Here is a 14,399-nt window from a genome sequence, read left to right on the forward strand (position 1 = left end):
AGGGGCTTCGTCCGGACAGTCGTTCTGCTGTTTGGCCTAATTAGCATATTAGCTCTTTATTATATAGCATTGTGCCTTTATAAGCTAATTGTTAGGTGCCAATTGCGGGTTTTTATTGTTCTGTTTGACAGTGTCAGTTGATTTTCAGTAATATTTGGTTTATAACTACAAATTGCTGAAATGCCAAGATTCTTAAAGTATTAGAAAGGGTGGGGTTTTTTGGTTGTTTGTTTGTGTTGTTTTTGTTTTGAGGAAGGGAGAGGAAGAAATAGAAACACCAATGATGAGAAAGAATCATTGATTGGCCACCTCCTGCATGCCCCCACTGAGGATTGAGCCCAAAACCCTGGCACGTGTCCTGACGAGGAATCGAACTGTGACCTCCTGGTTCACAGATTGACACTCAACCAGTGAGCCACGCTGGTCGGGCAGAAAGGGTTTTTATGTTTTGTTTTACTTATTTCTATTTTAAAATTTAAGAAAGGAAAAAGATTTTGGTTAAGTTTTTCAAAGAATATTCTTACTAGTAGTTTGAATGCTTATTAGATTTTTAAATGTTTGGCTATTTGAGTTTAGAGTCCTAGATTTAAAAAGACTAAAATATTTCCTCTTCTGAAAATAAGGGTATTTTGTGTATGTTTGCTTATAAATTGTGTGTATATGTTTGAGAGAGAGAGAGAGATTGGTTTTTAATCATAAACTATATAGGTATATGTCTACTCCTATAGGCTGGAGTAGAGGCATACCTCATTCATTGTATTGCACTTTGCTTTATTGTCTTCATAGTTGTAGGCAGTCTTGAGGTATGCCTGTATTAAGCAGTTGTCATTGTAGATAGGTCATTCAAGACTCAAGAAGTTTGCAACTTACCCTCTTACATTGACTCTCTCAGTTGCCTATACTTTACCAAAATCATGTTTTTCTGTTTTCTCACTTATTTGGACTTACTCATAGGACCATATGGAAATTAATTTTTATGATATTTGCGTCAGGTCTCCCAGGTTTGGTGATTCACTAGGAGGACTCACAGGACTCAGCATATAATTGTACTAATAGCTATTATTTATTACTGCAAAAGCATGCAAAGCAAAATCTGTGAAGGGAAAAGGCACTGGGGAGAAGTCTGGAGGAAACCAGGCCCAAGCTTCCCAGGGTCCTTTCCTAGTAGGGTCACACAGGATGCACTTAATTCCTTCAGCAGCCAGTTGTGACAATGCATGTGTGAAATAATGTCTACCAGGGAAACCATTAGATACTCTGCGTCCAGGAGTTCTTTTGGAAGATCATGTAGGTACCCTCTACATAGCATGTACTAAAATTTCAAACTCCCAGAGGAAAGCAGCTGTTTAGCATAAACCGTAGTGTTTGCACGAACAGTTTAGGCACAGTGGGACACTTTTATCAGTGAGGTTGGTGAGAACATTCCCAAAATCCAAGTTCCTAGATGCCAGTCAGGGGCTAACCTTGCAAACAGAGTGTTTTAAGGATTTCAGTCTCAGACTTGCTATTTTAACTCTTTTCTACACAATATACTTTAAAGAGGAAAAATATATTAGGGTAGTTTTTGCTTTTAGTTAGGTATGTATTCATTCAATTCTGCCATTCCAATAATTAACACAAGCCATCTATGAAAGATGAGATATTTGTACCTTGAGACAGATGTTTAATGCCCTGTCCCTTGTGGTAATATCTCATGGGTATAAGCCATATTCTGGTTCTCCCAACATATTCTCCAGCAATCAATGCATTTTCTCTGTAAATACTCCTGCCATGATATTTTGATGATATTACTGTCAGAGTTTAGAGGCCTGATTTTTTTTTTTTTTTTTTGGTAGTTTGTCAAATTTTATTACTTTCATGCTACTTTAATAGTTTTCTGGGGGAAAATTATGGGGGTAGGTAACTTATTCCTGTTTCTCTCTGGAAGTGAGTTACAACTTGTAAATAAAATCTTTATAGTCCATATGCATAACTTCAAAACTACTTGAGCTATAATGTCAATTTTTAACCTTGCATTTTGGAAACTGGAAAATAATTAACTGTGTTGTGGACACAGAATCCTAGAACTGCCAGAGTCCTTTATACGCTCTCCAACTCCACACCTGTCATTGGGTGGTACAGAGCTGAACCAGCCAAGGCAGATGGTGCAAAAGCACTCCAGCGGTGAGGGCTCTACGCATTTTCAGGAGCCCACGTTGGAGTATAATTAAGCTAAGCTAACTGTCCTGGATCACCTATTTTACTGGTCTTTTGTGCATTTAGAGAACAATTAAAAAATATTTCATTAAAAAAAAACCTGCTAAATCATTCTTTGGCCTTTTCTTTGCCAGATTGAGCCAAGTTGCAGCAATAACAATTTGACTTTTAAAAATAAAAAAACAAGACATGCTATTCTAGTCTAAGCCAGGCTTTCTTAATGTAAGGGTCTGTGAACTTGGATGGGAAGAAAAATTTACACATTTTCACTAACCTCTATCAGAAAATTAGCATTTTCCTTCATTACTATATCTTAAATAAAAAATATTTGGATAACTGTATTTCAATGTAATTATTTCCTTTGTAAATGTATGTATTTTACTTTATGCATTTAGAGAAGAAGGGGTCCATAGGGTTCACTAAAGGCTCATGGCAAAAAATAAAAGAAAAGGTTACACTCTGTGATGAGGGTAGTTGGATAACCTTTAAATGAGAATTTTTAGGGTTGTTTTTCCTTCTTTTCCTTATTGAAGATAACTGTGACTAGTAATATGTATTACTGTTGTGCTTTTAGGTTTACGTACAAGTTAATAAAGAAGCAGCAGAAGACAAAAGTGTAGCCAAATCAGCACATGATTTCTTCCAGCGATTGGAACTAGGAGACATGCAAGCACTTGCACTATGGCAAAAATTTCGGGACTTGAGCGTAGAAGAGTACATTCGGATTTACAAGGTACCTGAGCTCTCTCCTGCTTTCTTGAGATACGGTGCAGCTCTTGACTGGTACCACCAGGCAGCCATGTTTCTTCTTATGCTCATGTTTTAAGAGCAGATTTGTCATTGAGTTGGAATTTAGGACTCAAATATTGTTCTTTGGGCTGAAAGTTAGAGCTATGAAATAATCCTACAGCCTATGAGCTTAACAGACTGACATTCTGATACTTCATTTCGGGGAGGCTTTTCTTTTCCCTATCATTCCTTCACTTTTTTTTTTTTTTTACAATTTTTTCTTCATGATGGGTATAAATTTGTTCATTTAATTAACATTTTAGGGCATGGGAAAAATACAACAGTGAATAAAAAAGATACGTTTTCTCATGGACTTTACATTCTAGCATGGAGACAGTGCATTAAACAAAGGCAGTGTGAATTAAATAAGAGCATGTAGTCTGTTAGATGGTAATGATGCTGTGGAGAAAAATTAAGCAGGGAAGAAGAGGTCAGGCATGCGTGGACTAAAGAGAGTTTCTGTAAAGAAGCCCGTGTGGCTGGAGTAGGTAAGCAAGATGCGGACTATAGGAGAGGAGATTGAAGAGGTTGTAGGGTGGGACGTGATGTGGGATATTTTCCAGGGCTGTCCAATCTGGCTTCGTGAGGTGATGGAAATGTCCTATATCTTTGCTGTCCATTATGGCAGCCACTAACCTTGTGTGGCTACAGTGTGAGTAATGTCATTGAGAAACTAAATGTTTAATTGTATTTCATGGGAATTTCAATAGCCTCCTGTGCCTAAAACTACCATATTGGACAGTATGATACTGTTGGGAGGACTTGACTGGTGGAGGAGCCTTTAGAAGATTAGAGCAGAGGAGTAACTTGGTCTGTGTGCCAGACTGTAGGGCAGAGGTTCTCAACCTGTGGGTCACGACCCCTTTGGGGTGGGGGGTCAAATGACCCTTTCACAGGGGTCTCCTAAGACCATTGGAAAACACATATAATTACATATTGTTTTTGTGATTAATCACTATGCTTTAATTATGTTCAATTTGTAACAATGAAAATACATCCTGCATATCGGATATTTACATTACGATTCATAACAGTAGCAAAATTACAGTTATGAGATAGCAACGAAAATAATTTTATGGTTGGGGGTCGCCACAACATGAGGAACTGTATTAAAGGGTTGCGGCATTAGGAAGGTTGAGAACCACTGCTGTAGGGCATCCTATTTTGTCTTAGGGTAAGGTAAAGGACATTTAAGTAACTCTTTTTCTTTTGTTTCTGAACCCTTTTAGCGTCTAGGAGTACATTTTGATGAATACTCAGGAGAATCATTTTATCGTGAAAAATCTCAAGAAGTCTTAAAGTTGCTGGACAGTAAAGGACTCCTGCAGAAAACAATGTATGATCAGGCTACTATTCTTTAGTAAAGGTTTTTCTTCTTTTTTGAAATTGGTGTTGATATATTCACTCAGTAAGCACAACAGAATGTGCTTTGCAGCCCTTTCTGGCATTTTTTTTAATAGTGCTTTTGCTATTCGAAGTACTTTTACACATGCTGTCTTTTGCTGCCATAACAAAAGTCTGGTAAGGTTGGGAGAAAGGATGTTATCTGCTGTTTGCACATGAGCAAACAAGAACAGAAGGTACGCATGACCTGCCTAAGGTCACAACGGCTGATAATGGTATAACTGTAAAAAAGCAATAGAATTAACAACTTCTTACTTAACCCTGCCTTTTAAAAAAAAAGTAATCCTATCCTCGTCAAAAAAAAGATTTAAAGCAGCTCATGATAATAGGTGTAATACAACAAGCTTTTGAAAGAGTGAAGGAGAAAATCAGGAAGTGGGGGCAGAAAATAATATGAAGTTAGGGTGATATTAGTACGTCATGTAACACACACTGGGATTCTGTTTCCTGGCTTAAGGTAGATTTCTAATTTAGCTTTGAGCTTCCTGTCAACCAAACAGAAAAATAGTACCAGTCATAGCAGCTCAGATATCTGTAATGTAAAAGCAAACCAGTTGCTTAGAGGGGCTGCTTTTCATAGAACCAAAGAGCAATTTCTTTTACCATCTTTATAAGGAAGACATGGAAACTGTGTTTAATAACATCCTTAGCAATGTCGTTAAGGAAAATTTTTAGACTACTGTATACAAATTCTAATTTTTGCTCAGGCAGGAAAGACAATAACAAAATCCCATGGTTTTATTATTCAAGGGTACTTTATGGCATCTCAAAGCTAGTCCAATATTTAATATTAAAATAACTGGAATTAGAGAAAAAATATGATGTTTTATAGTTAAACTACGGTTGTAATTGCATTTTTTTTAGGTATGTTTATGACATTATCTAAGTACCTTACCCAGAGTTACAAGATAACCAAATATTAATTGCACTAGAGTCCCAGTGCACGAAATTCGTGCACTCGGGTGTGTGTGTGGGGGGGGCGTCCCTCAGCCTGGATTGCGAGAAGGTACGGGCCAGGCTGAGGGACCCCACTGTTGCATGATTGGGGCCAAGGAGGGACGTGGGAGTTTGGCCAGCTGGGGAGGGACCGCAGGAGGGCTCCAGGGCGTGCCTGGCCCATCTTGCTCTGTCCCAATTGGCCAGACCCCAGCAGCAAGCTAACCTACCAGTTGGAGCATCTGCCCCCTGGTGGTCACTGCATGTCATAGCAATTGGTCTACCAGTCAACTGTCTGCCCCCTGGTGGTCGGTGCATGTCATAGCAAGTGGTTGAGGGACCTTAGCATATCATTAGCATATTACGCTATGATTGGTTGAATGGTTGACCGGACGACCAGACAGTAGCATATTAGGCTTTAATTATATAGGATTATACCCGCTCTTAATAGATTCATGGTCAGATTCCATCTTATTTTTCTTTGTTGTTGGTTATACCACTTACTGCTACTTAAGCAATAAAAACAGCTTCTGGTTTGCCAGAGATAATGTTATAGATATTATACTTTTAAAGGTCTTAATTTTTATTATGTTGCTTCAAGTTACCTTTTTGCATTTCTAGAAAAGGAACGGCTGTAGTGGATCTTTCTGGGAATGGTGACCCCTCCTCAGTTTGTACTGTGATGCGTAGTGATGGGACATCTCTGTATGCAACCAGGTTTGTATCTTATGTGAAGGTCAGCATTAGAATTAGCATGTGTATATGACTTCATGTTATTTGTTCTAGAGTTAATGCTAAAACAATTATGTTATCCTCAAAACTATTACCAAAGGCTAGTTTCTAAATCTCTTGTTCTCATCACTAAAATATACTTTTTGGGTTTCTGTTTAGTGCGAGTTATATTGCCTGGGAAGGTTAAAAATCATCAGAAAAGTGACTGAAAACTACTTACAATTTGTTAAGAAAACGTCATAGGATTCCACATTATTCTACCAACTATAAAATTGAGATTTCTTATAATCAACTATAAATACTTTACAATTGCATACTGGGAGGGAATGTATGCTAAAAGGTGGCTGTGTGAGCTCAGTGGTGTCCTCACTCTGTAAAGACCATCTTAACAATCAGTCCTCATGATTGTGGTAAAACAGGCCATTTCACTTAAATTTTTTTCTTCTGTCTCCATGACTGACTTCTGTGGAACAAAGCAGTCTCTGTTAGTAAGATCTAGGATTGCCAAACACACTTATTTCTGAGACAAAGCTAATAGGAAGGAAAAGACAGAAAAATAAAAAAGCCACACAAGCAAACATGGCCATACTCAAGCAATGCTGGCAAAAGGCTCTAGTCTCTTGGGCTAGTTTTATATTACATCACAAACCTCTTGTAAGCATAGTGACAGTAATGATATTTTTAAAAAATTTTTGTTAACTACTATCATTTGTTCCAAATGATTTTAAACAGCCATCCATCTACTGTCCTTCAGAAAATTCATCTACTTTTTATTACTTTTTGAAATGTCCTTTTATCAATTCCATACAGTTGAGGGTGAGAAATGAAAAGAACTTATATATCTAAGAAGTACATTTCTTTTTCTAGATACAAAAAATAAATAGTAGAAAACATTATTGTGCCAGCTAACTATTGCTGGACAGATTACAAAAGAAACCCATGAGCAATGGTTATAAGAATTGTGTCCACCCAGAATGGAAGTTCCATGACATGAAGACTCTGTAACTGCCCTGAATCTGGTATCTTTTTGTGGTTATTATTAGGTCTAGATTTTTTTGTGTACAGTCATCCCTTTGTATCCATGGGGGGTTGGTTCCAGGATGCCCCACAGATACCAAAATCCATAGATACTCAAGTATAGTATTTGCATATAAACTACGCACATTCTCCCTTATAATTTAAATAATCTCTAGAGTACTTAACAATTCTAGTACTATGTAAGTAGTTGTTACACTGTATTGTTTAGGGAATAATGGCAAGGAAAAAAAAGTCTATACATGTTTAGTACAGTTGCAACCATCATAGAGCAGTCCTGACTACACAGTACACATGTAACAACAACATAACCTTTTTGTCCAAAATTTCCTATTTACAGTTGTGATACCTGTGGGTGTGGAGGGCCAACTGTATTTATCATAATACTTACACTTTCTCTTTTTTCTTTGGAAAATGATTTTCTTTTTGCTACTTGTTTGAAGTGTTTGATTTTTTGCCTTACTCTATCTTTAGTAATTTCTGCCCTTTCATTGGGTTCCTTATAGAATACATCTGTGTAAGTGTGAGTTAAAGGAGTTGTTATAACAACAAAGAAAAGTATAGAATACTGACAAGAGCACAGGGTGAGGCTGGATACCTGAACTTCTGGGACCAGGCCCATCACTTACCCTCTCTGGGCCATGGTTCCATACTTTGTGAAATGAGAGGCCTGAACTAAATGACCTGGCATATCTTCTAGCTTTCAATTCAAGTTCTACAAACTCAACCTACAACTTTTTCTTATATTCCTCTCGTTTATTCTTTCAACGGATCAGAAGGTTTATCTGTTTTGTCCTTTGCTCAAACCAAAAAGTATAATTGGGGTATATATATGTGACTTCATTTTGGGAATAATTGTCTCTAGACCAGTGTCGCACAACCTTTTTTTTTTTTTTTTTTTCATTATAATCCCTCTCGGGAACCATTTTTCCTACTTGGCTACTCTCATGAATTTTAACAACACAGATATACTATATACCTGTATGTATTGTATGCAAATATGTGCTTCATACATAAAAAGAATAAGATTTTACTGTCCCTAAAGAGCCAGTTTTTGCCTCCATTGAGAGTGCATGTTTTGTGTTATAATGGGACTAGAGGCCCAGTGCACAAAATTCATGTAGTGTAGGGTCCCTAGAGGCTGCCGGCTACCAACCGGGGTGCCTCCCTTCCCCCAGCTGCCTGCCGCCACCTCAGACCCTGCCACCTAATCGAACTCCCAGTCTAGGGGGCAATTTGCATATTAGGCTTTTATTACATAGGACTAGAGGCCCAAAGCATGAAATTCATGCAAGGAACTCAGCCCTCACAGTCACTACAGCTTGCCTCGGCCCTCACAGCCCTGGCTTCATCCAGAAGGACGTCCGGAAGGTCGTTCGGCTGTCTGATCTAATTAGCATGTTACACTATTATTATAGATTATGAGGTGAGTACTAATGATATTTTGATAATCCTAACATTTCAAAAGATCTAGGAACTTTTTAAATCCTCCCCCAGTATCATATATTATCAAAAATCACTTTAATTTCAACATTTTTATCATCTTGACTTGAAATTTCATAGTTTATGGTTTATTTTTTATTATTTTATATAACATGTAAACTGGGTCTTTTCTAGTTAATCAGAGATGAAAGAGTTAAATAGAACTTTTATTAAAATACGTTATAATCTTTTAAAATGCTTTAGAAAATATTACTTATGACTGATCCAAGACTGAAACTCCTTAATCATACTAATAGAGGAGTAGCTAGAATTTATCTATTTAGATAAAAAATCAACTATTTTTAAATGTGTTCTTTAACAGAGTGGATTGCAAATAGGTGACAATTAGGTGATTCTTTACAGTAGGTTTTTTATTTTTATAATTAAAAGATACTGAAATACTTACCTACAGACAATTACCTAGAGCTATCTTATTTATTTATTTATTTATTTATTTTTTACTTTAAATCTCATTTATTTTTAACTTTTTCTAAAACATGTGTGAAGACACTTATACTTCCTTTTGACATTTCTTGAGATTTTATTTTATTAAACATTTATTGTTTTTGAACTTACAGAATTAAAAGTACCAAATGTAAATCACTAACTTCTCCTCATGTATCTACTCCCAGAAGTGACATTGAAAATTAAAGTAAAGCAAACTAGTTATTTCTTTTTTTTAAATTTAATTAAATCTTTATTGTTCAGATTATTACAGTTGTTCCTCTTTTTCCCCCCAATAGCTCTCCTTCACCCAGTTCCCACCCCACCCTCTTCCCTTACCCCTCCCACTGTCCTCATCCATAGGTGTAAGATTTTTGTCCAGTCTCTTCCCACAACCCTTTCCCCCCAAGAATTGTCAGTCCACTCCCTTTCTATGCCCCTGATTCTATTATAATGACCAGTTCATTCTGTTCATCAGATTATTCACTTGATTTTTAGATTCACTTGTTGATAAATGTGTATTTGTTGTTCATAGTTTGTATCTTTACCTTTTTCTTCTTCTTCCTCTTCTTAAAGGATACCTTTCAGCATTTCATATAATACTGGTTTGGTGCTGATGAACTCCTTTAGTTTTTTCTTATCTGTGAAACTCTTTATCAGACCTTCAATTCTGAATGATAGCTTTGCTGGGTAGAGTAACCTTAATTGTAGGTTCTTGCTATTCATCACTTTGAATATTTCTTGCCACTTCCTTCTGGCCTGCATAGTTTCTGTTGAGAAATCAGCTGACGGTCATATGGGTACTCCCTTGTAGGTAACTAACTTTTTTTCTCTTGCTGCTTTTAAGATTCTTTGTCTTTTGCTCTTGGCATTTTAATTATGATGTGTCTTGGTGTGGTCCTCTTTGGATTCCTTTTGTTTGGGGTTCTCTGCACTTCCTGGACTTGTAAGTCTATTTCTTTCACCAGGTAGGGGAAGTTTTCTGTCATTATTTCTTCAAATAGGTTTTCAATATCTTGCTCTCTCTCTTTCTCTGGCACCCCTGTAATTCGGATGTTGGTACACTTGAAGCTGTCCCAGAGGCTCCTTACACAATCGTCGTATTTTTGGATTTTTTCATTTTGCTTTTCTGGTTGGGTGTTTTTTGCTTCTTTGTATTTCACATCTTTGACTTGATTCTTGCGATCCTCTAGTCTGCTGTTGGAGTCTGTATAATATTCTTTAGGAGAAACCAAGATGGCGGCATAAGTAAACACCGGAGATTGCTGCCTTGCACAACCACTTCAAAAATACAGGAGAAACTAAGATGGCGGCATAGATAAACACTGGGAAATTACTGCCTCCCACAACAACTTCAAAAAAACAACATAAAGACAAAACGGACATCATCCAGAACTACAGGAAGGCTGGCTGAGTGGAAATTCCACAACTAGAAGGAAAGAAAACCACACTGACAGCCAGAGGAGCTGCGGAAGTAAAGTGCAGAGGTACGGAGGGTCGTGCGCGCAGAAAGGGGCTGGCACCTGAGGACGCGGCTGTCTTTTTGAATCGGGAGGGAGTCACAAGCTCCTGACTGCTCTGAACTCCGGTTCGGGAAGTCTCTGGGGAACCAGGACTCATATGGGGAGAAACTGGACTGTCTGGCAGTGGGCAGAACTCAGAACTTGAGGTCGGCTTTCCCTCTGAGGTGCTTGCAGCAATTACCGGGACACTGAGACGCGCGGCCCCTTAGGGCAGGGCTGAGTATCAGCCATAGCTGCTTGCTCCGCCCTTTGATTCCCTGAGACCCCGCCCCACCCAGGCTGTGGCAGAGGCTTTTGCATATGAATGCCCCGGCCCTTTGGAAACTGAAAAATACCTAACTGCAGCTGGGCCAGACAGACCCAGAACTTCCAAGAGAAGGCCCAAGGCCCCACAGCAGCTTGCATTGCTTCACAGCTGGGCCTCATCAGGGTACCTCCAAACTCCAAAAAAGGAAGGGGAATCTGCAGTTCTCTTCGTAGCTCCTGCTGTGTAACCTCAGGCAGAGGCTAAATTAGCACCTCCTTAGATCCAAGAGCCAGTGTACCCAGTGGTCAGAGGGGGACCATCCAGATTACAACTCCTCAGATCCATAAGGGACACACTCAGGGTGCAGACTCAGTGAGCACCAAAGCCCCCTGAAGCAAGTCTTGCCCCAGAAGGGTGTCTTCAGCACCGAAGTTCTCCCACTGCAGACACAGCTGATTCTCACTGCCAATTGGCCTGGAGGTCAATTCCTCCCAGTGATCCTACAACAATCAAGGCATAACTACAATAAGACTGTGCAAAAAGCCCACAAGGGAGTGCACCAAGAGTGTCCCACCTTAGGTAACTAGGGAGGCTGAGCCACTGGCCCTACAGGACACCTAACACACAAAACCACACTACCAACACAGGGAAGCATAAAAAATGCGGAGACAAAGAAACAGGTCACAAATGACAGAAATGGAGGAAAGCAAACGACTGGATATAGACTTCAAGGCACGTTTATAAGGTTTTCCAAGAATTTTATGGAAACCGCCAATAAATTTAGTGAGACCCTCGATAAATCTAGTGAGACTCTCGAGGATATGAAAAAGGACCAACTAGAAATTAAGCATACACTGACTGAAATAAAGAATAATATACAGAGATCCAACAGCAGACAAGAGGATCCCAAGAATCAAGTCAAAGATTTGAAATACGAAGAAACAAAAAAGACCGAACCGAAAAATAAAAAAGAAAAAATATTCCAAAAATATGAAGATAGTGTAAGGAGCCTCTGGGACAACTTCAAGCGTACCAACATCAGAATTATAGGGGTACCAGAAGAAGAGAGAGGACAAGATATTGAAAACCTATTTGAAGAAATAATGACAGAAAACTTCCCCTATCTGGTGAAAGAAATAGACTTACAAGTCCAGGAAACGCAGAGAACCCCAAGCAAAAGGAATCCAAAGAGGACCCCACCAAGACACATCAAAATTAAAATGTCAAGAGCAAAAGACAAAGAGAGAATCTTAAAAGCAGCAAGAGAAAGACAGTCAGTTACCTACAAGGGAGTACCCATACGACTGTCAGCTGATTTCTCAACAGAAACCATGCAAGCCAGAAGAGAGTGGCAAGAAATACTCAAAGTGATGAATGCCAAGAACCTACAACCAAGATTACTTTATCCAGCAAAGCTATCATTCAGAATTGAAGGTCAGATAAAGAGCTTCACAGATAAGAAAACGCTAAAGGAGTTCATCACCACCAAACCAGCATTATATGAAATGCTGAAAGGTATTCTTTAAAAAGAGGAAGAAGAAAAAGGAACTCTTACCATTTGTCACTGCATGGATGGAACTGGAGAGCAGATAAATACCACATGATCTCACTCATTTGTGGAATATAATGAACAACATAAAGTGATGAACAAGGACTGATCCAGAGACGGAGAGGCATTGATTGGACTGTCGGGCCTTGGAGGGAAGGTAGGGGAGGGTGGGGGTAAGGGGGAAAGATCAACCGAAGGACTTAAATGCAAGCATATAGGCCTAACCAATGGACACGGCCAACGGGGGGGTGAGGGGTGAGGGCATGAGCGGGGGTGGGGGGGAGTAGAGGGTAATGTGGGGATAAGGACACATATGTAATATCTTAATCAATAAAAAATATATTTAAAAAAAATACAACTAAAAGACAGAACGGACATCTCCCAGAACCACAGGAACCCTGGCTGAGTGGAAATTCTACAACTAGAAGGAAAGAGAAATGCATACCGAGACTCAGAGGAGGCGCAGTGCAGAAGTAAAATACTAAGGTGCGGAGGTGCGTGCAGAGCGGGCTGGCGGCTGAGGGCACGGTTGTCGTTTTCAATCGGGAGGGAGTCTCAGGCTCTGAGCTCCAGTTCCGGGCGAGTCTCTAGGGACCCAGACTCATACGGGAGAAGTGGGACTGTCTGGCAGCGTTCAGAACTCGATGGCAGCTTTCTCTCGGAGGAACTTGCAGTGATTACCGGGACATTGAGAAGCAAAGCCTCTGAGGGCAAGACTGAGAGCAGCCATAACTGCTAGCCCCGTCCTGTTGATCCTGTGGGACCTGCCCCGCCCAAGGCCTGCAGGGAGGCTTTTGCTGGATAGCCTCAGGCAAAGGCTAGATTAGCACCTCCCTAGAGATCCAGGAGCCAGGAAGCCCAGAGGTCAGAGTGGGACCATCCAGTTTGCAGCTCCGTGGAAACATAAAGGACACACTCAGGGGGCAGACTCAGTGAGCAACAAAGCCCCATTGATGCGAATCTTGCCCCAGAGGGGTGTCTCCCACACAGAAGTTCTCCCACTGCAGACACAGCTGATTCTCACAGCCAATTGGCCTGGAGGCCAATTCCTCCCAGTGATACCTACAACAATCAAGGCTTAACTACAATAAGACTGTGCACAAAGACCACAAGGGGGTGCACCAAGAGTGTCCTCCTCAGGTAATTGGGGAGGCTGAACCACTGGGCCCTAGAGGACACCTAGCACAGAAAACCACTGTATCAACACAGGGAAGTATAAAAAATGCGGAGACAAAGAAAAAGGACACAAATGACAGAAATGGAGGAAAGCAAACTACGGGATATAGAGTTCAAAACCACACTTTTAAGGTCTTTCAATAATTTTCTAGAAACTGCCGATAAACTTAATGAGATCCACAAGAAATCTAATGAGACCCTCGATGTTGTGATAAAGAACCAAATAGAAATTAGGCATACACTGACTAAAATAAAGAATATTATACAGACTCCCAACAGCAGACTAGAGGATTGCAAGACTCAAGTCAACGATTTGAAATATGAAGAAGCAAAAAACAACCAGAAAAGCAAAATGAAAAAAGAATCTAAAAATACGAAGATAGCGTAAGGAGCCTCTGGGACAGCTTCAAGTGCACTAACAAACGAATTATAGGGGTGCCAGAAGAAGAGAGAGAGTAAGATATTGAAAACCTATTTGAAGAAATAATGACAGAAAACTTCCCCTATCTGGTGAAAGAAATAGACTTACAAGTCCAGGAAGCACAGAGAACTCAAAACAAAAGGAATCCAAAGAGGACCACACCAAGACACATCATAATTAAAATGCCAAGAGCAAAAGACAAAGAGAGAATCTTAAAAGCAGCAAGAGAAAGAAAATCAGTTACCTACAAGGGAGTACCCATACGACTGTCAGCTGATTTCTCAACAGAAACTTTGCAGGCCAGAAGGGAGTGGCAAGAAATACTCAAAGTGATGAATGCCAAGAACCTACAACCAAGATTACTTTATCCAGCAAAGCTATCATTCAGAATTGAAGGTCAGATAAAGAACTTCACAGATAAGAAAAAGCTAAAGGAGTTCATCACCACCAAACCAGTATTATATG

The 14,399-nt window shown here is 39.5% G+C and overlaps 1 protein-coding gene across 3 annotated transcripts in view; it reads left to right on the forward strand.

Annotated features, from left to right (window-relative positions):
* RARS2 (arginyl-tRNA synthetase 2, mitochondrial) overlaps window positions 1–14,399 on the forward strand; it is a 71,707-nt gene that overhangs the window by 44,294 nt on the left and 13,014 nt on the right. For all 3 annotated transcript variants that reach the window (XM_036316645.1, XM_036316647.1, XM_036316646.1), the window contains 3 exons: window positions 2,771–2,929; window positions 4,215–4,321; window positions 5,947–6,042. In XM_036316645.1, the coding sequence (XP_036172538.1) occupies window positions 2,771–2,929; window positions 4,215–4,321; window positions 5,947–6,042 (362 nt within the window). The remainder of the gene's footprint in view (window positions 1–2,770; window positions 2,930–4,214; window positions 4,322–5,946; window positions 6,043–14,399) is intronic.

The sequence above is a fragment of the Myotis myotis genome, unplaced genomic scaffold, assembly GCF_014108235.1.
Source record: "Myotis myotis isolate mMyoMyo1 unplaced genomic scaffold, mMyoMyo1.p scaffold_m19_p_7, whole genome shotgun sequence".
In the NCBI taxonomy this organism is placed as follows: Eukaryota; Metazoa; Chordata; class Mammalia; order Chiroptera; family Vespertilionidae; genus Myotis; species Myotis myotis.